Source organism: Telmatherina bonti, assembly GCF_933228915.1.
Source record: "Telmatherina bonti genome assembly, chromosome: 2".
NCBI lineage: Eukaryota > Metazoa > Chordata > Actinopteri > Atheriniformes > Telmatherinidae > Telmatherina > Telmatherina bonti.
The window spans coordinates 17,952,976-17,978,769 of NC_136620.1; the positions used below are offsets into that span (position 1 = coordinate 17,952,976).

Below are 25,794 nucleotides of genomic sequence, written 5' to 3' on the forward strand. Positions count from 1 at the left end.
CAAAAACATATAGGTTAAAGGTACAATGTCTACCTAATTTGGCTTTTTGTCAGCAAAAATCAGGTATGGTTTCCACAAATTCCCAATTTACCCAAGTCAAATAACAATCACATTCAAATGAAAGCTTTCTCTTAGCTTATGAGTTATTCATAAATACGTTGGTAGCAGCGCACCCAACAGAAGGCTTCTATGTTTCATTGCCATCTTTGAATAGTTTAACTGAAGGTGGACAAACTCAAAAAGACAAAAAAAAAAAAAAAAAAAAAAAATCATGGAAAAACAAGTCTACTTCTGTGTAGCGTTTACCAAATGAAGACAATTCATAAGGGAGAGGGACGTCAAATCTGATGTGGAGGTTGCAGCGTTCTGCTGCACAGGTAAGCTAATTCAATCTAACTGTGAAGTTCATTTTGGCATTATGTTAGAAACTAAGCAGGGTAGTCTAGCTCTCAAACTTTATTTTCCCCTTTATTTTACCATCTGTGCTTCCAGTTGACGCAGCTATTTTTAGAGGCTCCAGTATGTTTTACCCCTCTCTTCATTTGCAACTTATGAATGTCACCCTGATTCCCAGTCAGTCACAACTTACTAATGTCCTTTAGTAAGGTAAAAGAATGACTCCTGAACCAGTTATTAAATTTAAGCTTAATAGCTTACTACTAAGTTATTTTAAAACATTCAAACTTAGCTGTAGTGTCATATCCAAGCTGTACAGAATTTGCCTCAAAAGGAAAACAAAATATATAAAATATTTTACCATAATTTTCATAGAATTGCATTGAAATGATTATTTACATCTTGAAAAAGCCTGTTTTGTAAGGTAAACAAGAGCCAGAATCCTTTAAAAAATTCCTGAATCCAATCGGTTATCTGGATCACCACCAAAATCATATCACTTCTTCCTTTTCTTTTCACATTTCCAACAACTCCTGAAAATTTTATTAAAATCTATCCATAACTTTCTGAGTTATCTTGAACACAAACAGATAAACGCCGGTAAAACCATAACCTCTTTGGCACAGGTAACAACAGCACATCACTATGCTAACTTTGCCACCTGATCTTGTCTATTTAACACAATTATCTATTATCTTTAACAAAAAAAAATTATTTTAACATTAAACAGTGGCTTTTAAACAGTGTCTTTAGAAATCCACTAATTTTAGAAGACAAACAAATATGACATTTTGTCTTGACAAATGTGCAAATACTGATGTAAACTAAATAGATAAATATAAACTATGTTGTAGTGAACTTCCACAACCCACTGGAATTATTCTACATTGTACCTGCATCCAGAGCCGACTGTGAGACTGGCCAGGAAGAGGCTCCCACAGCCAAAACACCAAAAAAGTCTCCAAAAACTCCAATAAAAGATTTGTAGCTAGTCACTTTTGTTGTTAGTCACTTTTAACAAAAAAAAAAAAAAGTTGCCAAGAGGGTTTGGAAAGTCGCCAGATTTAGCAAGAAAGTCGCCAAGTTGGCCAAAGTGGCTGAAAAAGTGGCTCCACAAGAAGCGAGAACTTTTTTTCTTGTTCCCGAGGCCCCGAGAAGAAAAGGCATGAAGCGGAGTTGCTGCTTTCACGTTTTTGCTGTTGCAGGTAATGATACAGCTGGTCGAGGTGGTGAGAAAGTACGGACATCTTTACACGCAGCATTAAAACACTCTGACCTAGCCACGTGCACAACCTGCCATGCCATGGACAAAGTTGCTCTGTAAATATGAAACTAGAAAAGCACTCGGAGAGCGGAAACCTTGCCAAGCACAATGTATTTACAATGTAAATAAAGAATCCTTTGAAAAAATTCCTCGATCCAAACTGTGATCCACATCACCACCAAAATTTAATCAGTTCTTCATTTTTTTTAAAAAAAAATTTTTAAATTTTTTTTTTTTTTTACATTTCCAACACTTGAAATTTTTATAAAAATCAATACATAACCTTTTGAGTTATCTTGAGCACAAAGACGCTGATACATTTATTTCACTTTTGTTGCCTGCATTTTAGACATCAATGGCTATGTGTTATTTTGAGGGGACAGTGACTTCAGACTATTATACAAGCTGTACACTGAACTTGTATCAAAGTGTCATTTCTGTAGTGTTGTCCCATGAGCAGATATAATAAAATATTTGCAGAAATGCAAAGGGTGTACTCACTTTTGTGAGATACTGTATGTGTGTATAAATATATAATATAATATAGCATAACAACACTGTTTTAATGCTGCCCTGCAAATAAAAAAATTCATAATCTTTCAATAATTTAATAATCTTATTGATATCTTGTTATATTGGTGTTCAGCCATCTTTCCCTTGGGCACATTTTTCTAATTTCTTCACCTGCTTCAGCCAACACCAGAGAACCAATCAGACCTATGCTCCAATAATCTTCAGCTGATATTACTTAATGATGACGCCAAAGAGTACCTCTTATGGAGAAACATTCTACTGATCCTTTGAGTTGTTTTTAGTTCCTGCACACTGCACCATCATCCCAAAGCAATAAAAATTGAAGGCATCTGTTGGATTAAGGTCAATCTGGTTAAAATAAGCATAGGTGCAGAGCTTTTCAGTGCTAAAAAGTTGGCTGTTTTATGCACACACACATTTAAAGAAATTGCCTCCTTTTTCCAGAAATGCATCTATGGTCACATTAACATTATCACATGGTGGAATGACAATATCTGACATGAATGTGTTCCATTTGTTAGCTATATGTATGCATATCCCACATCACGTGCACAAAAATAAGCTAGTTGGAAGATATTGTATTTAAAATGTTCACTGCTAACCTCATCAGACTCTTGCTCAAAGTTTGCACAATGGTTCTACTCTCCATGTCTGATGTTAATTAATTCCCAGTTGAGAAAGCACAGTTAAACTGTGTCTGTATGACTGATTTCACATGGTCTTGGTATCTGATGCTAGAGGCAGGTGAAGGAAACAATTAAATGGAGGATGACGTGTGGTCACGTCCTGATGGCGTTTGTCCAAGCAGTGAGACTGAGCGGAGGAATGCGTGAGTGATTGATAACGCTTACCAAGCTGCTGTCCTGCCCGCTTACCAAATCTCAGGCGACAGATTTATTTACTCCAGTCCTCCATGGACGCAATCCAGGCAGTCTAGTTTACAACCACAAACACATAATATAAACACATACATTGACATGCAGATATAGAGCTAAACATCCAAAACCACAAAGACACAGAAACTTACCCACAGATGTGGAAGCCCACACATACAGGGAAATAGCCATACAAATTTAGATGCACACCTTGATGCACTGCAGTTAGGGGCTGAGTTAGTGCTAGGGGAAAAAAAAAACAGGAACTGAGTGCATAGCCATGGGACCCGTATCGGGGCAAGATAAGAAGCAGTCAGCCACATAGGGGCTGCCACACTTCCTGATCCCTGATAAACTATCAATTCCCATCACAGGGTGCTGTTTCTGATATTTTCCCATTATAGCATATCGAAGCTACAGTGTGTTTAAAAAAGAAACGCACACAGAAAGCAAGATAACTCTGTCATTGCAAAATGGTGTGTTAACAATTCAAAATGATGGAGCTATCTACTCTCTGCGACAACAAATGTGATCATTGAGTTTTGTAGATATCTATTGCTTACCTGTGATGCAGATGTATCAAACTAGGATAGGGACAGTGGCTTTGTAACTCATGTTTCCTTATTTGTAATTGCAACAAGTACAGGTACAGATCAAATCTATAAGGATGAATTCTGCCTAGTCAGGAAATATAGGCCAGTTTTACAAATGCAAAACACTCTAAACACCTGCTCAAGAACCGGCCAGGTTCCTCTAGTACCTAACTAATAGAGAGCTGACCAAGGCCAACACAACCGTCATAGCTCCCTAAAGGTGAGTTGGTTTATGGATAAACAAACATGACCCTCAGTTGAAGTGGCTAATAGTGTAGACAAGTTGTTCTATGTCCAGACGGAAACCTTTGAGTCTCCATAAATTGACTAACATTTTGGAAGATGCAACATTTACACTGGCCTTGGTCTGTAGAGATGTTTACCTTAACAATTGAAGAAGCAATAAAATCTGGAAGCAAACACTGAAAATCAACCAATATACCCCAAGGTTTGAACCTTTGTTAGATTTAATTAAAACTGACCATCCTCTGATGGTTCATACTTTAAGTAGGGACATGTACAATGTTGGCACATGTTTTTATGGATAAGCATAAAAAATTACATTTGCAGTCAGTCATATTAAGCCATTAAAATGATTTCAAACTACTGCTTCATAAGTTCAAACTTCAAACCTGAACAAACTGGATTTTTTTTTTTTGTACGGAGGAAGCTGCCATCTGCCAGGTGTTTTTGTTTCCCTGGAACATCAAATTGTTAATTTGTCTGATTCAAAGTCCACACACTAGTTGATTTTTGTCAGCTTCTTTCAGTTTATCTCAGTCCAATAAATCTGCACCTCCCACATCTGTAGTGTGCTTTATGCATTTTTCAAGTCACTTAAATATTTTTTCATTATAATTCATATTTTTGCTGAATTGAATGTGATTTAAAAAAAAAAAAAAAATTGTTGTTTGTCCAGATTGCTGGACAGTCCTCATGGCGAGTTGCTCTGCATCTGCTAACGAAGACAAAATTGCACGTTGCGTGGAGCTTCTGCTGACCAGAAATGCTGATCCTAACATGGCGGACAGGTAGGTGGGGGGTACACAGATGTGTTTGAGGTAAAAATATTTATCGGGTATTCAACACAATTTGTACTGTTGTAGCCAGTCAGAAAAACAATTCAAAACTTCACTAGAACGAGAAAATGGAAGAGAGATGCTGGATCAGATATTCTTTGATGATTTTTCTACATTTAGCTGCCATGTGGTAGCATTATGCCCCACTGTGCTCTATACAGTGTGTATATTTGTGCGTTTTGTTTGGAATGTCCTGTTTTGGCATGTGCATGCACAGAAGGGTACCAGACAGACAAACAAACACAGTGTAAAGAGTGGGCAGAAGTATTTTAGAAACTTTTCACAGACATGGAAAAAAAACATGCTTCTTTTTTCCTGCTTTTTTCTCCTTTTATATTCCAAACCTTTAAAGAAGAGGTTATTTGTACAGGATGTGAAATGGAATCAACCAGGTTTCATTCAAAGCAATGTACTGTTTTACTGTTATACAACTGGATTCTAAAAAAGTTATATAAATGGAACTTCATGTAAAAAAAAAATAAATAAAAAAAATAAAACCAACAGAATACAATGACTCAGGCATCTCATACACGAATATTTTGTTCCCTAATAGAGCGCGAAAATATCAGATGTTAAAAATTAGACATTTTTGACCCTCAGAGATATGCAGAGATTTCTCCTCGCTAAATATTTTGACAGATTATATATACTATAAAACTGGAAGGGAACCGAGAGCCTAACGTTTGATATGGTATTGTCTTATGTCCTAAAGGATATTTTTGTAGTATTATTTTCAAGTTTTTAACTATTTTCCACTGAATTGTGGTCTTTTACACAACTGCACTTGTCACATAGCTGGTGAGCGAATAAAGACAAGTACCAGGATGACAAGCTGAGCTCCTGCCTTTTCCTTCCAAACCAGCCAAACATCACAATAAGATCTTCATTGTTGTCAGTTTTACATTGAAGAACATTTTTATACATGGTTCCAAAAATCTTTAGACACAGTTTGTGTAAGATTGGTGAATCTCTGTCCAGTTTTATATCAATGCTCTGCCTCTCTGAAATTTCCCTAATTATACAACACTGACAACAGGCCAGTATGTCACGTTACTGGCCTGTTGCCAGTTAACATAATTAGTTGTCAAATGCTCCCTCAGTTGTTATTGATTGGTGCCAGTTACTTCCCCAGCCTTTTGTTTACTTTGTTCCATCTTTTAGAAATGTGCTGCTGCCACATATTTTTCATGAAATGGTAAAATGTCTTAGTCAGCATCCAAAATGTTGTTTATGTTGTAATGGGAATAAAATAATATTTGAGATTTGCAGATCAATGCACTCTGTTTTTACATTTTATACAGCATCCAAACTTTTTTAATTTGAGGGTTTAAACCTACACTGATCAAACATAATACATTTAAACTGTGCTTTTGCTGATAAAAGCCCCCTATCAGCCATTGTCATAATTGGAAATCTGGTTTCCTGTCTCAGTAAAGAGCTTGAAAAAAATCAACTTGTGGAAAAGAATGAAGCCAGGTCATTCTCAAAACACTTTTACTGTAACCATGTGTGGATTTTTGCTGTATCAGAGCGTGGACAAAGCCCCCCAATGGCTTTGTTGTTTAGCCTCTTTTGTTACTCTAACTGCCAGCTCACCATCGCATTCAGGACTCACGCCACCTGAAATCCCCTGATGACGGACACCCTGTAGCATCAGGAAATTGATTGGTTCCTTCCCAGACAAAATATTTAAAACATGGTAACAAAACACAGAAGGAAGCAGAGGAGGGAGGGTGGTGGGCTGCTTACAGCCTCCAATTCCAAAGGAAAAGCTGATGGTGAGGTTCATGTGGGTCCAGAGGATAAACCCCCTCCTTCTTCTCAGTCCCTCTTACGTCTGACTATCAAACTGTTGATTAAAACCGGCTGCTTTTCCCTTCACTTTGGTGTAAACAAGAGTACTGTCATTTTTCAAAGTTGAGAAATGTAGGCGCATGATGTGGGGTCCATATGTGGACTCTGTAACCCACACCCATCCCCATTCCTGAGCTGGATGCAATAGGTTTTGGACAATTAACCCTCTATTTACTTGTCTATGTTGTTGCTCGATCACCCAGAGACTTCCCCTGGTGTTGCCTTATTATTGCTGTCTATACTTTCTGTGTGTTGCCTGTCACTTGAGTCTCAGAAAAGTAGATCATATGCAAATTAAAAAATAATAAAAAACCACAACTACCAACTTTCATAAAGTTGTGGATTTGAGACCTAACTTGCTAGTGAATAGCCATCTGAAACTGGATTTATCTAAATAACTAAGTACATAAACTTGTGAATCTGATATAAAATCTATGGGGATGTAGCAGTCAACTTGTCTGGCCTAAGGATGCAGTGATACAGTAATATAAGCTACTACATTGACAATGTAATTTTTGTCTATTTACACCAGGGATCCTCAATCCTGGTCCTCGAGGACTGGTGTCCTGCAGGTTTTCCAATTGATCCTGCTGGAAAATGCCTGTCTCAGACTCAGACAAGCTCTGCACATGTCCACTAAATACACTCTGATTTAAATCAGGTGTATTGCAGCGGGGACACTTGCAAAACTTGCAGGACACTTGCCCTCAAGGAGATGGATTGAGGATCACTGATTTACACTTTGACCAGCCTGTTTGGTAACTGGACAAGACTCAGTCTGCAGGGGTCACAGCATAAAGAAGATAACTAGAATAAATAAAGAGAAGCATACTTTATCCCAGAACATAATTTCAATGTTGTGGTGTGTGTTTGTATTTGTGTTTGTGAGTGTGCTTTTTTTTAATCCAATAAGACTTAATTAAAAGATGAAGAAGATGGTGTTTTGATCTGGTGGCTGTTGAAAGGAATGATCTCTGGTACATTTCTGTCTTACATTGGAGTTGAAGAAGTATCTCATTGTACATTGTTGTTTCTTCACTGTTGCGTATAGGATAAATGGAAAGATTGTGTAGCATTCTTTTTTGGACAATCGGCTTGAAAAATACATAAGGGTTAATTACTGGGTGAGCTTTTGGATTTTTTCCTAAGGTGAGTGACCCAATGTCTCCGCAGAATTTTGTGCTCTCTGTGTTTCCAGTTATTTTTTATTTCATTAAAGAAAGTGATACAGAAACATACTACAACATTTTCGTTTTCCTCTGGGATGAATTATTTTAATTTCTTTAAAGGTCCCTATTAGCAGTGGAGAGTTGGTGTTTGATTGTTGGGCATAGGATATTGTGGCAGAGGGATATTAAGATACTTGGTATGCACGTCATAGCCATTGTTTTGTTCGAGTTCACATCGAACATTAACTTCTGATTTCTTGGAATTTGTTAAAGGAAGATGAAGCTGTCTTTTATTACATAAGGTTCAAAGCCCTCTGACGTGGTAAACAGATTCACACCTATTTGACAAACATGACCTCTTTCTGGGGTCATTTTCTGTCCAAAATGATTTGTTGTTGTAAAAGTGTCAACCCTTGTAGTGCCAGCAAACTAACAGACAACATTTCACATGAAATGAGTTGCATAGTTTAAATGTCTAAATGTAACCACATACAGAGGCTACAACTTCTCAGTGCAGTTTTTTGGTCTTTGCTGCCTGTCATCACTGACTTTTCTCCAAATCTTGCTTGTTTCAATGCTTCAGTCTGCTGCTGAAGCAATGGTGTGGAAAATATTTCCTTGGCACAGTTTGTGCTACATGGTACTAACATGTAACAGGTACTATGTGAAAAAACACAATAGCCAGATCATCATTTTGCTCCTATAATGCCCAAGAAGGCAAGTTAAAAGATCAATAAAATAAAATAAAAATGACAAAAAATTTTATAATGGATTATTTTCATTTATTTGAATTTTTTTTTTTTTTTTAAAACAAAAAAACTTTTAAAATTGTGATGCAAAAAATCCCGCTGTATGTATATATTTCCCAAATCCCTGGTGAAAGGTGTTGAATGGGCACTGCCTCTTGATATGTGAAAGGAAAATGGCATGTTTTTAGCAAGACAATAGGAAGGGGCCAAGAAAGGGGTTTGGGCATTTGTTCATATCCCTATCTGTACAATAGAAATTTCTCCTTTCTTTAAAACATACACTATTTAATTGGCTTTTGGTTTAAAGAAAAATAATTTGTGCCCTTTTATCTTCCATAAGTTTACACACAACAAGAATTTAGTGTTTTATTCAAAGTGGAGGTTTTTATGTTAAAGGACTGTAGTGTGGGTCTGTGCATGACTGTCAGGGCTGTTAAAAATGTTCACTGAACTTTAGTATTATGAATTGGCATTATAAATGTCTCCTTTTAACCTTATTGTGGTGTTCTCTTGCATGCACGCATACACAGTTTTCTGTAAAAGCACAAAGTGATAAATTGCCCCTAAACTTTCCCATCTCATTGTTTTCTTTTTTTCCTGTGTTGGTTCACAGGTGATAAGATAGAGAAGTTATTTATATTCAGATCTTCTCCTGGTGGAAACAAGAACTGACAAAAAACCAGAGAGGATTTAAGTAGATAAACCATGCCGTGCTCTGTGTAACCAGTAAAAGAATTATTTTACCTTTTTAAACATAACTTCTATCAGTTTTGGCCATGATGAAAATCTAATGAAATGTCTTTTATCCCTTCACTACAGGAAGCTAAGTTCAGCACTTTTTTCAGAACTTTGTGGCAATGATTGTTAGTGATGTAGTACAATACTTAATTTTAGATTATAGAGACTCGGAAAATGGTGAACATTAAAGATGAATCTGTTTGTGGGGTTTTTTTTTTTTTTTTTTTTTTTTTTTTTTTTTTTTTTTTTTTTTTTGTAATGTGTATTTGCAGAGTTTTTTCTTCTGACTCCAGAGTTCTTACATGTTCCTGCAATAAAATTGTACTGAAACTCTGACCTTTTAGACTGCTTGTCCTGTTTGGTCAGTATTTTATGTCGGATAAAGGATAAATCGGCAGCATTTCTATACTTTTGGAAATAACAGCTGGTAAAATAAGCCCAAGCTCACTAACTAAGGGATAGAAAATCTTTGAAAGTATAATAGAATCCAGCCTTAATGACTAAAGCAAAACACCCACCGCTCCACTGAACCATGCAGAAAGGCACTATTGTTGGAATTTATGTAAAACTGTTTTGTTGTGAACCTTGATAGTTTTATTTCAGACACTTTCAGAATGCAACACAATAGTTCCCCAATTCCCCAGGTATGAAACACTCATATAATACATAAACACACAATTTGATTAAAAAAAACCTTTATCACAAAGTATCCTGCAAATTATTAGTGTACATTATACATTATCATATCAAAAGGTAGAGACCTTTTTCTTTTAATCTTTTCCATATTTCAGCATTTGACTCAACTTATGAGAACTAGGTCACTGATGCAACCTGTGTCGATCTTCTGCAAAAATAAGTTGTATTTTTTCCATGTTGTTGGAATGAGAAAAAACCAAAAAGTTCAACCCCACCCCCACCCCTCTTCCAATGCATACTGTTGCTGACAGCAGCAAGGTGATTGCCATATCTGGTGCCTCCAGAGAAAATGGAGCAGTCACACCAATGAGTTGACATGGAAATGGACAAAGATTACGTTTTTTCTTGTACGCTGGTGCTCCTACACAAATATATTGTGCCCAGTGTGTCCCGTCACAGACTGCACTCGTCACTTGCTGGGCACTTGCTCACATCGCCCAGAGACTCTCTATAGTAAATCCACAATTAGTGATCATCCACATGACACCTTTACTGTAATAAAAAAAAAAGAGAGCCAAAAAATACTGTGTTGCTTAGCGACTTCTGTTATGACCCAGAAATGATTTCACTTCCTGTCAAACCTTCAGCCAGAGAGCTTAAATTGTTGAGTGTCTGATCAACAAGTAAGCAGAAATTTGTCTGAAAATAAGAAATGTTATGGTGCGCTACGGCTGAAATAAAGCCAAGATGATGGTTTCAAGAGTTGGACATGGTTTTGTGAGATTAAGACAAGTGTGGACAACTCTGGTCCTCGAGGGCCGTAGTCCTGCAAAGTGTTAGTTTTCCTGTTGCAAAGCACCTGTCAGACTTAAACTTTAAGAAATGGAGGAATATAAGAAATAAATATAAATTCGTTTCTTCTGTATTGAATTTTCCAGTGACCCACTCAGTCATCACATGTGGGTCCTTAGGGCTCCTGGGGACTCCCCTACATCAACATCACACCTGCATGGTTATATTGCCTCTATGGTACTATATCTATGATCCCTTAATACGATGTAATTTTCAGCCTCATAATCTGACAGCTGAGGCTGTCCTGGAAAGACGTCTTATCTCTTTTTGTGATTAAAATGTTTGAGCTGCGATATCCATTTTTATATTGGAAAAATTAAAACTAAAGAAACCACACCAAAACGAAATGGGTAGATGAAAGGAGAGTTTTGATAATGTGGTACCTGCTGCCCTCTGGTGCTTCATCTGTGCTCCTGTTGATCCCTTTAAGTGTCTTGACCTTAACTTTATTTACCAGTTACCTTACCAGTTTTTACACTTCAATTTTTTCTTCTTTAAAGTGTAGTTTTTTTTTTTTTATCTACTGACATGTCGCCTCAAGTTCTCTTCTTTCTTTTTTCCTTAATCAAGTAAGATTCATGTAAGAAGAAGAGTATTTCATTTTCTCTTGCCTTAATAGTCACCTCCCCCCTCTAGTTACATTTTTCCTCCTTCAGTATTTTTTTTTATGTGTTCTTGTCCTCTATTGTAAGCTCTCAGATGACTTGTTTGATGTTTGCTGCAAGGGAAGGTTACAGTAAGGTCATCAACCTGCTGGTGTCTCATGGGGCGGACATCAACGTCCAGGAAAGCAAAGGATACACGGTACGTCACTTTTTTAACTTTTTTGCTCTTCATTTTAAATGGTCTGCCAGGATTTGCTTGTCATATTGTACTTCACAGGACATTATATAATTTAGACTCACCATGGCTTTGTCTGTTTGCTGGATATGTTTCACCAGGCTTTGTCTATAGCAGTGCAGTATGGCAGAGAGGAAGCAGTGTTAAAGCTCCTCCAGCTGGGAGCAGATAAAACCATAAAAACAAAGTCTGGGAATAGTCCTGCTGATCTGGCTGTGGCCTTTAAATACACACAGGTACCTTAAGTATTTCTTGGAAGCATTTACAGTAGATTGTGTCATAAAGTTACTTCATTCTCAGCTGCCTTAATTTCCATGCACCTTGTGTTTCAGTCTGCTGGGAAAAAAAAAATCTCTTTCCACACCCTTGAAGCTGCTACTAAATTAAACAGTGCTTAAACACATATCTATGTCCGCAGATAGCCAGAATCTTTTCGTCTTCAACCCACATTTCCACGGTTAATGGGTTTGAGTCTATGGAAGAGACGTTGCCAAAGTTTTTCAAGACCAACTCTGAACTTCCATCCTCTAGTGAGAGGTAAGAAATCCAGAGGTATCTCTGATTTTACAGTAGTTGGTGGACTTTGCTGTGAAACTTACCCAGCAGAAAAAGACACCTTTTATTGTTTTTTATCAGTTTTGTTGCTCTGATTTAATTAAGACACAAATGCAGAAATCTGACATGTGGAGAAAAAGGAGACACTTTGATAACTTGATGTGTACACTAATGCGAACCATTATCAAGGTGAATTCATCTACAAATGGTATGAAAGGAATGCAGCTGCCCTCAACCAAACCAATTAGAAGTTGAACAGGTCTTATAAAATGATCGGTTGAGAGATCCAGCTGAACCCTGGTTCAGTGCTTGACCACATGTACAATAGATGTTAATGGATAGCTTTTAAATAAATAAATATGCTTGTGAAGTATGGAACGTCTGTTCTAAAAGATGTGACACCAATTGATATTTTCTTATAACCAACACTATCCAAAGTAAACTGTAAGGAGCCAGGAATTTACAAAGTATTTTGGTTTGCTTGATGACCTGTTTTCCAACTCACATTCTTGTAGAACTTGTAGATTTGCTAAAATGCAGCTTCTGACTTGTTATAACTTTTATTCTATCAATATGCAAATACTTGTTTAATTTATATTTCAGACTTCATCACATCAGACTAGAGGTGTGAACTATGAAGTCAGATTGACATACTTGAGATGTCGCTCTGTTACCTTGGTTAACTTACTCAGACATTCCCAGCACTGATAAGTAGAACTACAAATGGTTATTAACTCTATAATTCAACCTGGGGTTTTTGCACAGTTAGCCTTCAAAATATAAAGAATTCAAACACATTCATCAGATAGTTAACAAACTGCGCGCTGATAACTCTGTTTCACTTTATTACATCACAGGTGTTTTTTGCAGAGCTTCCTCAGTTCCTTCATTTTTTCATATTTTCTATTCAGTTATTTTGAAGCGCCCCTTATGAGCACGTTTTGTTTGAATAGTAACTCCTCGCTGTGACAGCATGCATAGTTGCATGTTCCACAAATTCATGGTTGTGCAGTTCTGCCATGCGTGACCATTATTATTAGCCTCATTATTTCAGATGAAAGTGACTTTGGAACAAGTTCAGAACAAGTACGAAACCGTTTTTCAAAGCTGTTAGTGACAAGGCTTTATTCTTCACACTGTCTGTTATATAGACAAATAGAATTTATTTTATTAAATCTTGCCACCTATCAGTTGAAAAATGTAGAGCAGTCCATCCAATAAAGATCTCTACCTTTCCTATAGGATGTCATCATTGACATCAAAAGGATTGTGTGTATCCCTAAAAACGCTTTCTCTCCCAAGTGTTTCGCTCACCGTAAACCAATGTGGACAGGATGTTGTAAGGATGGGCAGCCATTTTCCACGGGAACTGACTGGTCAGGAGGTTGTCCTTTTGTGTTCTTTGAATCAGAATAAAACCTGTTCTGGAGCAGGTTACCATGGGGATTCACTATGGTAAGAAGTGAACCAGCGTTGTAAGACGGAAAACCAATGATCAACCCCAAAGTTGCCTCAGTATGTTAAACTAAAGCTTCAGTCCTCGGGGGCCTGTTCCAGAAAGCAGGTTATGTTGTAACTCAGAGTATGTTAACCCTGAAATGGGAGAAACTAGGGCTTTTATTTTCTAGAAGTGAGGTGAAGTCTTATCCGGACTCTGTTACCATGGTAACTGGCTCTGTGAAACGTACCTTCTGGGTGGCAGGTTCACCACAAAGAAACCCTGATTTTCTTCATGTCTTCTCCCATATTAGCTCCCAAGTATCTTTCACATGTTGCCCCTACAAACCTGTTTCCAGAGATTTAGGAACGGAATTAAAACACAATGGTTTATGTTGCTGCAACACTTTTTAAAAAGTTCTTTGTAAATAGGACATTTCCTTATAATGTTAACATGGAACATTTTTAGAAACACAATCAAGTGACTGGTCAGGAAAAATTGTCACACTTCTAAAAATTATAATTTTATAAATGAGCTATGGGTAGGTAGAGGTCTGTATCCTGGTACATAGTGTCTCTTCACTATCCCCTTCTTCCTTCTATGATGGAGATTTCTAGTCTGTCTGTTTAAAAAAAAAAAAAAAATCATAAAATGAAAACACTCTATATTGCCTGTATGTTTGACTAGAAACTAGTCAATCCAATCAAATTAAATAATTTGCTTTTTATCAACAGTTGCCATGGTAAATCCAGGTATCCCTAACCCTCTTTTGATGGCTTTTTATTGTTCCTAATGCTGAGCCGCTGTTCTGGAACCTAAAACAGAGTTTCTGAGTAGATTCGATTAGTTTCTCCTTTCTGTAACAAGCCTGGGTCCTAGTAAAGATTATTGTGTACAGATTAAGCACTTTAGTCACCTCCTCTTATTGTCAGCCGTATATTCCACTACTCACTACAGCCAACTTGTTTATAGCCCCCTGTTGGATTTCCAGTGTGCTGGTGCCTGTGCAGCAGGTGTTGTTGATCCACTGTCCAACCAGACATAAATAATAATAAACCTCGTCTGTGAATGTTTAGTCCTTTCAAGCAGCACAGGGCAATTATCATCAGCCAGAAACATTGTGTATATAGCCATGTCTGGCACCAGGAATCACTGCTTGTTAACACTCTAGCTTCAGTTTTTCTCTTGAATTGACTAAAAAGATCTAAAAAAGTCATTATTCATTTCCCAGGTTTTATAGATTGGGAGAAGACAGATGGGCTGCATTCAGCTACGCTTGCTTTATCCACTTTAGTTTTTTCTGACCACCTTCTACAGAAAGGTCAGGGGTTCCTTCAGAGGATTGGAGTTTGAAAAAATGTTAAAGAGGCCATATCCTGGCCTTAAACCAAGAACATTCAGAATAACTTTCCTTTTAAGAATTAAAAAGCCCATTTAAAAATCTAATTAACATTATCTGCTAAATGCATTATTTTTTATTTAAGTTTTTTTCCAGTTGCATACCATTTTACTATAATATATTTAAAACTATGTTTTTTGCTTTGTTTTTGTTTTTTTGTTTTTTTTTTTAAATCATGGTGTCCTGTCTGTCCTGCTCAGTGTGTCCAGGCTTAATGATCTTGAACTTCTCCTCCATGGCCTTAATTTGGGCTACCTCACAGATGTCATGACTGTAAGTACTTATCTGCACACTAAGATAGGATTTCAATCTATCTTTGATGTTTTTGAATGCATAACCTACCTTTCAGTGGTACCTTGAGTAATGGCGTGGCATTACTCACGGTACAACACTTTGTCACAGCAATGGGTGAGGTACTATGATCCCAAAATAAGTTTAGCACAGCTGCATAATTGACAGATTGACATTTACATGCTTGGGAATATGTCAGAAGATGTGTAGTTTACATATTTTACTCATTGCTTCCAAATGGTTTGGTATGGTCCGAATTAAACTCAGGGTCAGCTGAAGTTTTCAGCCTAATTTGAAATATGAGGACTGAGCTTGACGGGTGCAGGTACCTTGTTGTTACTGTATGGAGGGGGAAAAAAAGCTATGCTGGTACATCTATTACAGCAGCAGCTGTAGAAGTTTTGATTTGGTGAATTCAGATCTGTGCCTGACTTTTCACTAACACCTGAGTGCAGGAACATGACATCACCTGGAGCCAGCTGTTGACCATGGAGAAGGAGGACTTTGACAAGGTAAAGGGTAGCTGTAACACCTCTGTATGTTAACTCTTTTGCTTGCTGACTGTATTAAAGAATGGACCAGAAAAGATCCAGAAGCTGCTGGCAACACTGTTAAGATCAAACTGTTGGCATGTTGTTTAACTATATTTCTGTGTACTTGAATTAAACCCCAAATGAGAGCTGGCCAATATTCTGCACAGATTTAGCCGTTTCTGTACACTATGCCACTCAAGGCATTCCATGTATTCTTTGCCTCCCAGTATATCGCACCCTGCTGGGAGGACATAGATTGCTTCAGGGGCATCTGAAGTCTTGCCTTGTGTGGTAGATCTGGGCCTTGATTGCCAGGTACTGAAGGCTTGCTGCTGTGCTGCCATGATTAGGGCCTTGGTGCTGTCATTCAGTCCAAATCTCTGCAGCCATTGGTAGTCAGCTCTTAGCAGGAGTTTGTGGGCTGCTCCTCACTTGTTCATCTAATGGAGATCGGCATCTGTCACTGCAGTTGGTCCATCTATCCATTTTCTCACTCGTTTATGCCAGGTTGTTTAGTGGGGACAGCAGCCAAAGTAGGGAAACAGACTCAGCCTTTCGCCCTGGGCAGGTCTTCTAGCTCATCCAGGGGAATCCTGAGGTGTTTTCTGAGGCCACCCAAGCAATGTAGTCCCTCCAGCGTGAATTGGGTCTTTGATTGGATCTACTCCCAGTGGGTCATGCCCATAACACCTCACCAAGGAGGTCAAAAGAAGTAAACAAAAATTGCTTGGAGACTTTGTTTTGAAAGTTATCAGGATCCATTATAACCTGTTTCTGCTGGCACTACTGAGGCACTCTGGGGAAAGTCGGAAGTGCTTATTAAAGGGAAAATTGTGCTTTTCCTAAAAATAAATCCTCAAAAAGGGCAAATTTAAATTAACTGATGAAATTAATTTGTTACCCAGCCCTACCTTAAACTTTGAAGTGCATGATGGGTATACATGGACCTATTATAAAAGGGGAAAAAAAAGCCAACTCCTTCTCCACATATGTCAGATTGGTATCACAGAACCACTGGACCAGCAGAAGATGGTGAAGGCCATGCAGCAGATGCACCTGGACAAAATAGATCTGGACGTTGTGAGACAACTTGGAGCTTCATTCAGTGGGTAGGATATCATTGTTTGTTTTGTCTTTATGTTGAACTAGCCTGCCACAATCAATATATATGCACTCATCTGAATTCTTAAATTCAAAGTTTTTAAAACAAATTTTCATTATTTTTTGTATTTCTTCATCTGTAGCTAATTGCAAATATAGTCAAGTGTCTTAACATCCAATAAAGCTTTCAGCTGCTTAAAAGAAAACATTTAATGAAAACTGCACAAACCAAAAACAAACTTGGCTTTTGGTGGCAAAAAATGAATTACTTCTCAGCCTCACACCTTAAACCCTCCCCCACATTCACCCTGTCTGTCCTCCTCCACTGGACGTCATCCATCAACCCGATGAGAACCTCACTGTCCTGCCTCTAAATGTCTGCAGCCAGGTTTTAATGGTTAAAGTGGCGCTCCAATGATTTGTAAAGTGAGAGGTGATGGTGGTTGCATTGAGCAAAGAGCCAGCAGCAGAAGCCAAACACTCTGAATCCTTGGTCAGACTGGATTTGTCATCTTAAGTCGGTCAGGTCTGCCAAATTACACCAGGAGAAGGGTTAGAATATTTCAGAATTTTGACTAAATGTCCTACATTTTGTTAGCTCGTTTTTTGAAAAAGAAAAAATGATTAAAGAATTTTGGAAGCAGAATGTATAGAAACGGCAACTAATGCTAAAAATTTTTGTGTAGTTTGCAACATTGGCCTCTATTGTTGTTCATACTAACCTTTGTCAACCTCCTGAGACCCATGAATTCATTTTTGAGCAATGTTAATGCTCATTAAATGTTTTGGTTTTTTTTCAATTGTGCCAAACAAGCCAATCTAAGTCCTCATGTTTCTGAAAAATGACAACAGTAGCTTTAAAGTAGTGCTACCCATGTGGGTGTGTGGCATTACTAACTGTCCTTTACCTGCCTTTTAAAAATTGTGGGCATCCCTGAAAGCTCATTTTATGGAATGAAGGAAGGTCAACCCAGTATTTACATGAAACTTTTTTTTTTTTTTTTTAAATTGTCTAGATTTCATCCATTTTTCTAAAATGAACAAAATAATCTGAGGTTTTGTTTCATGAGCAAGTAATATACTAGCGTTTACTGCAGTGCACATCTGGACTTTACTTATGCTTAACTTTTTTTTTTATTCTAAAAGTCAGAGACAAAGAGTGTTTTTTCTTTTCTTTATTTTTTTATTGGTTTGAGGGACTCAGACGAAAGATCTCTCAGAAGATGAGAGTCCAGGCTGCAGACAGGAGGGAGTAAGAACTTGGATCAGGAAGCAGATGAGGATGGCCAAGTCAGCCAGCTGAAGTCTTCTGTTTTATCTGGACCAAAATCAACATGCAAAGTAAAGTTCTACTACTTTATATAGTGTAAAAGGGATATAATTATCAAAGATATCAAAGAAAGTATTTAATATGTAAATTTTACTGTGGACTGCTCGCACTGTACTTCACTTCTTTTCTTGGCCATCACCATTTGATGGCTTCAGCGCAGCCAAGGCTATGCAACCAGGAATCTCCAAGTTAGACTCAGCTTATATGAAGAACTGATAACTTGGAAAAACATGTCAACAAGACCTGAATTATTCAGGCAATGAAGAGTTCTTGCCAGAAATAAAAGAAATTGGATGAGAAAATAAGAAATGAAAAAACATTGTGCACCGGATGAAACACAAACATATTTCTATATTGATTTGTTTCACCCTGTCACACTAAAGTTTTTTCTGCTGTGCATTTATGTACACATGGTGTAAAATTGAATCAAAAATAGTTAAAGAAACAAAATGTTGTTTTACCACCTCAAAGCTTAATTTGAAAGAAAAAAATCTAAATTCTTGACCTCACCTGAAACCATTCAGCCTACATATGATGAATAATAACAGTGAATGGCAAATCTCTTTCAATCACTTTTATTTTTAGATACTCTAATATCAAGACTGTGTTTAACTCAATTACTGATAAAAGTATATAGAGGTTAAGCATTAAACTGTTGCATGATTGTCACTGAAATAAAACATGCAAATAAGGGGATGCTTGTAGGAAAAACAAGCTCTTCAGATTTTTTGTCACAGTTGTAATCGTCTTAGCACAACTACTGTCTAAGAAATTATCAAATTGCAACTCTTATCTGTAGATTTTACAACACTACAAATATGTAATTTCACATGATTACTCCTGTGTAGGTTTGAAGTTTTATTTCTGCCTTTTGATGCCAACATCATGAAATAATATAACAAGTAACCAAAAAGTTTAATTCTAAGTACACTCTGGTCTGTAAACAATAAGTAAATCTGAGATATTTACTTTAGATTTCTTTCAGAGAAAACAGGTGGAAAAGGCTACATTGACCTGGGAGGTTTCTTTCTGGAAACTACATTATAAAAGTGGTTTTCAACTTTTCTTTTGAACCTGAGCAGGGAATTTAGAAATACCGGGAAGAAATCTAGCTAGCTTTGACTACCAGCTGCCCTTTAGCAGAATTAACTTAGATAATATTAGAATAGTGGAAATAAAGAAACAAGTCTGTAACTAAATATAGTTTGATCTAAAGACCATTGCACGCTAACTGAAAGGCATCAAACTTAGACTGAGTCAGTTATGCGTGAACAGAAAAACTTTGTCAAAAATATCTTTTTTTTCTCATTAGTATTAACGTTCAGTGAACCCAACTGAATGCAATGTATTGTGCTGTAAACCCAATCAGAGTTAAATATAAACTATGAAATTGCGAATGACACAATAACATTTAACTTCAATGTTATATTTGGTGAATTGACATTGTTTACCTGACTACTGAAAGTATACTTTTTACTTCAACATAAAGCTGGTGATCATCCTGCAGGTGGTGAAACCTATAACAAGTATTTTCTGCCTTCTTAGCAACTTTTTATTTTAAAAGTTTTTGTTGCATTTTCAAAAGGTAGCCCAAATGTCATTGGGTTATGTTGTGGTTGGAAAGCTGTCCTCTACAATGGTACCTTGGTCAAAAGAAAATGTCGCCTCATCCATGCTCAGGATGGGCAATAGGATCAAACTCTAATGTAATCTGTTGGTTTTCCTTAACAAGGCCATTTAATATAATTTGAATTTCTTCCCATAACCAAAGTCTGACAAGGATGACTTAATCAGCTTGTTTGTCGGAAATAAATTCTTTGCTTTTTAATGCTGAGATACTCAATCCTGGTCCTCGAGGACCGGTCTCCTGCAGGTTTTCCAAGTGTCCCCACAGTATTATCTCTGTATTAGAAGGTACAGCAGAGAAATTCTATCCTACAAAGAAGTGAATTAAGTCATCGTTGTCAGACTTTGGTTATGGAAAGAAATTCAAATAATATTAAATGGCCTGGTTAAGGAAAAACCAACAGATTACATCAAATCTGGAGTTTGATCCAGTCAGCCATCTTGGACATGGATGAGGCGACAGTTTCTTTCTTTCCCTGGTCCAACTCCAGCATGACTCTTCTGCGGTTAACACTAACAAAAACCAAGCAACAAAATGCTGTGAAACCTTTTTTGTTCCTTTTGGAAGTTGTGTTGAAATGGTTCAGACATAATCTTTCATAAAAAGTGATATTCAGGAATCTTTACGATTAGTGTTTAATACCTCAATTGATAGCCAAATATACTTCTTGCATTGCAATAAGAAGATGAACAAATTTTCTTACGTCTGTTTTGAGCCTAAGGAAACAGATATCATTTATTGTTAATTGAATAGGTGCCGCATTATCTAAAGTTACTTGGAGTGAAATCTTTGCTGATAATATGTGGACACTACCAGATGTCTGACTGGATACTGGTCCTATTCCATTTGGAAAAATGTGTGTAGAGGTCTTAGATATTTATCACTGTGTTCTCAGCAGCTGCCTTTCGAGACAGGTAATCATAAAGTGCAAGAAAATGTCTGTTCAGAGGCACAAACTTACCTTCTATTAGCATTAAAGCATAACAACTAGTGGGCCTTCAACAATCTTCCCACCACGGCCCATCATCACTCAATGCCCCTAGATAAACTAACAGAAGGAAAAAAAGAGGTGTGGGTGCGGCAGGGGCTGACTGACACTGTTTACTCGCCCCTCTGACAGAGTGTTGGGGGGGTCTGTACGGCTGCCTGCTCAGTGCCCTTAGCAAGGGAAATGTACCATTAAGATAAGAACTATCAATATCCCCCAGTTTCCAGGGGATGGGAGAGAGGGATGGAGAAGGTGATGAATATAAATAATCATTTAAGGTGGATGTTTTCTGGGAGGGATGATGGTATGGGTTAGTATGAGGAGGTGGTGAGGTGAGGGCTCAGCCACCTGTTTAGCTTGGTTTGGTGGTCTCCAGGGAACACACTTTTTTTTCCCTTTTACCTTCAGTCTTTGTTGGGTTTGACTGCCTGACCTTAATTTTAAAGCACTATTCATGTTTGTGGAAAAGGTTTTAAGGTTGTCAGACAAGGATTTGACAGCTGTTTCATAGGGCTTGGTGATAAGACTGCAACAACATTTTCGCAATTAATTGAATAGGTTACCTCAATTATTATTTTAAAATTATTATTTACATTTTTTTTTTACATCTCATTAATAAATTAAACCTTTTTTTGCAGATATTTGCACAATATAGACATTTGTTGTGAAATAAATTGAAATGAAACACACATTTTGAATGTATACGGGAATTTTATTAATATCTTTTAATTAAAAGAAAAAATTACATTTCCAGTAGTTGTAGTACAGTAAGGATTCAATTCGATAGGACTTCTCAGCACAAGCCGATAGAACCCACCCACCCATCCATCCACCCACATATTGTAAAGTGGACAGTACTGTTCTCATGATATTTTCTTTTACATTTGCTTGGAGTTTAAACTATTTTATTTAGGGGTCAATGCTTTATAGACTATTTTAGCTTCTGTACATTATTTTGGATCAGCTACATGCTAGGAGTCCAGAGTGTGCAGAGATCTTCCTTATTGCAACAGAAGCAACCAACGTTATATTTAGGCATGGAAACTTTTCTGATAGTTTTTCTTGAACACTTTTCAAAAAATCGCTTTTATTTTTAGGAGTGAAGATCTGCAAAATTTTCTTTTAAGTGTGAGTCAGCAGAGCTGCTACCTGACCGAGACTATTCAGGATGTCATCAGCCGCTTTCCCCGTCAGGCGTCTCAGGTATACGTCATTTGCAGTTTTTCATTAAAGGGTTCTTGTCAACTTTTTCAACATTTTTGTAGTAGAAGTTTGTGAGGTGAAAATTACAGACAAATCCAGTCTTTTATATTAATACTTATTAACATTTTTATTTGCAATTATTCACTGTTGTATGCAAACTGTTTTTTTTCCTGTAAAAGTACTGCTAAATGACGAACATGCAGTAACTTTTTTGGTTTCCAAACAAAAGCTTTTAATAGCAGTTTTCTTTTGACACAGTCACAGTTAAAATAGATTTGTCTACTATGAGAATTTCAGGATTAACTCATTTAAAGACAAGACATTTCCAGAATTAATTTAAAGCTGTGAAACTACTTCTAAACACAGAAGAAACAAGATATGATGAATTTCGGGCATCAGGTAATTAAGGGGTTACCATCCGGTATCACAGGTATAACGTCAGCTCTGTAATGTAACTATAGACGTGTGGTATCCACAGAAAGTCCAGAATAACAGATAAACCCACATTAAAACTGTATGTCTACCAAAGAGTTAGGTTAATAAACAATGAAAGACCACTCAAAGTCTGGAAAATATGTTGTTGAAGCATGTTAAAGAATGATTTGTGCTTCATGCTTATAAAACATGTTCATAGAATATATTTTAACTTTTGCTGTCTTGTCTCCAAAACTTTTATCCACCAGGATTAAACCACAGTTAGTATTAAAAAAAATTCTCATTGTTTTCTGGGAGCAGCAAGAGGAGAGGTGCATGTATTTTCATCTGTTCCGATGCAGTGAGCCAGAACTTTGAGGGGCCAAAAAACCGCATTAATGCCCGACAAAATAACTAACATGTCAGTTGTTGCATTAACACATTAATAATGTGTGAACATCTCTGTGTTTCTCTGGTCCTTTGAGCAGTTGGTCTTTTCGCTTGATCCCAAGAAGGAGATGGAGACAATCTGCAACAAGCTGGTAATCCAAACTAAAGACCTGCAGAAGGAAGTAGTTTGCCTTCGCAACCTCCTGTGTCAGGTCAACATGTGCACACACACTCATTCACAGACACTCGCATTGTGAGGCACACACCTTCGATACTTCCTATTTAAAAATTAACACCAGCGATGTTCCTTCACCAGATTATAAACTGAGGCAACATCTCCTAACCCTAATCCCCAGTCTTCAATAGCTGGTCTCCTGCAGGTATTACATGTTCCCCTGCTGCAAGACATAAGCTTGTTGACAACTTCTGCCAGAATCTTTAATGAATCAGTGTGTTGCTCCAGCGACGCATCCAGTACCTGCAAGGACCAGATTTGGAACTCCCTGGACTAAGGTTTTGCATTGGTTGCACTGGTGTGCCTAACACTGAGTGCACCAGTACAAAATTGAAGGTCACTGGCACAGCATTACACTCAGCTCCATTTTATTACATTTTAAACCTTTAATGCCTTTAATTTATTGGCAAAAACAAAACAAAATAAATGCAATCAATAACAATAAAATGAACAATTAATACATAATTTTGAAAGTCTACATGTGATTCAATTAATTGGCTTGATAAAGAAATACAATCAACAAAGGCCAGATTTCATTTGTCTCAATTTTCCAGCACTTGGTGTCAAGGGGTTAGGAATTGCCATTGATCATTACTGATATTCATTGATCATTATTTAAATGATAGTGAGGAAGAATGAGGTTTAGGAAAATGCAGCGTTTTGTGGAACCTAATTTTTTGGACATTTTTGACATTTCTGCTGGTCTCAGCATCTGTTCGAGGACCGACTTCAGCTCTTGTCTGTGACGTACAAGTGACATTACAATGACCGGAGGCTGTAGCAGTCACAACTAATTCAAGTCTAATAGAGATTTTCTTTCGTTTGGCACTGTGGGGAAAAAAAATCATAAATTTGTGGCTGGTTCTTTTGTCAAATTCAAAGTTTTCCATAATATTGAAGGCATCTACCTGACTAATATCTGGATAGTTACTCCAGTCATGAACGCTGTCAAAGTTGGACTCAGACATGTGGATTTGATGATAAAACCGTATTTCTTAACAGAAAAAAACCCTCTTTAAACCGGTTTTTCTTAATATTGAGATGATGTCTGACTTATCTGTCGTGTTTTTTGACATACTGGATGCTCAGCACATAACAGTGTACAGCTGTGAAGCAGAACCAATCATAGATGGACACTCACTGTTTCTTTACATTTTACCTGTTCTGTTTGTTGTTATTACGATGGTGTCACTCTTTCTCAAGTAAGGAGGAAACTAGAAAAGCACTCGGAGGGCGGAAACCTTCGACAAGCAAAATGTTAAAGAATCTTTTAAAAAATTCCTGGATCCAAACGGTGATCTGGATCAGCACCAAAATTAAATCAGTTCTTCCTTTCCATATTTCTAACAACTCCTGAAAAGTAAATGAAAATCCGTCCATAACTGAGTTATTTTGAACACAAACAACCCGATAGACACTGGTAAAAACATAGCCTCCTAAGTGGAGGTAATGAAGACAGAACACACAAACATTCTGGGAGACAGACACTTAGACCTGAGAAATGTTGGGCGCAACGATGTGACCAAGAAAAACACAAATTGTTGATTGCGTATGAAATAAGAATTGTTGTACCATAAAGCCATGTTTACCAAGTAAATGAATCTTAAAAATCACGTCAGCCATGTTTAGTAGAGCCAGTAAAATAAAAATTTAAGCCAAGAAGTTTCACACTTTTTCTCCAATAGATTAACTAAACATTAGGCAAGCAAACTACACAAAGTTAAAACCTGTAATTCCATTATGACAAAGATACTGATACCTTTAGGCTAAACAATGTAGTTAATCATCAGTGACAGGTTTACGATTTAAACTTTTAAATTCCAGCTTCCATTAAGGATTCATTCAAAATGATCATATTTACACAAGATGGATTTCCATGTGAGATTATTTTACAATATTAACTGCTCTATCTTCTAACACAAGGATGCAAAGTTGATGTGAATAGCCTCCCCTTACCAACAAGATCTTTACATTTCATCGAGAACAGTTTTATACTTGAACCTAATGAAAACGGAACACTAAGGTGATTTATCTTTACACCACAGCGCCTGTTTTCTCTAAATGTTTTTTGTATTGCACACGAGTTTCACCGGATGTGCACACACTCACACGTGTGCCACAGGTGACACACAACAGCAAACAGAGAATGCAAGTCAGACAATGTGTCGCCTCATCCACCTGAAAATTAGATAAAAATGTCAAAGTTTATCAAACTAATATCTGAGCTGTATTACATCTTCAAATTAATTCAGCATTCTTCATAGCTTTTATTGACAACACGTTACTTGAGATCTGAACTTAAAGAATATTAAAGCAACTCCACTTAATACCATTTGTATGTTTGTAAATTGGGCAATCCATTTCAGACTTCACTGCCCTTAGACTTTAATGCATGTCTTATGGCTTGACAAACGAGGAACAATGTTACTTATTCTCAATTTTTACTTATTCTCATTTCCTATTTCGCCCTCATGTGCACATGGGAGCTTGCAACACAAGACAAGAAATTTAAAAAATGTTCAGCTTTTGTTGCTGTCACATGGTGAGTCAGTGACGGTTTCTTTGAATGTTAAAGTAAAGCATGAATTTTTCTAGATCAGCCTTAAAATCTGAAATGAAATGACATTCACTCTTTGATATTACTGATTTTTGTAAACTAAAAGCAAAAAAAAAAAAAAAAAAATTTTTTAAATCTTTTTTTAAAATTTCAA

The 25,794-nt window shown here is 37.0% G+C and overlaps 1 protein-coding gene across 1 annotated transcript in view; it reads left to right on the forward strand.

Moving 5' to 3' along the window:
- The window catches only part of asz1 (ankyrin repeat, SAM and basic leucine zipper domain containing 1), a gene marked incomplete at both ends in the record, with an annotated part of 46,927 nt that overhangs the window by 8,340 nt on the left and 12,793 nt on the right, over positions 1–25,794 (forward strand). Inside the window, 9 exon segments of the mRNA XM_079256613.1 lie at positions 4,582–4,693; positions 11,432–11,543; positions 11,681–11,815; positions 11,998–12,116; positions 15,172–15,244; positions 15,718–15,774; positions 16,792–16,904; positions 21,939–22,044; positions 22,947–23,060. Coding sequence (XP_079112739.1) covers positions 4,582–4,693; positions 11,432–11,543; positions 11,681–11,815; positions 11,998–12,116; positions 15,172–15,244; positions 15,718–15,774; positions 16,792–16,904; positions 21,939–22,044; positions 22,947–23,060 — 941 coding nt within the window.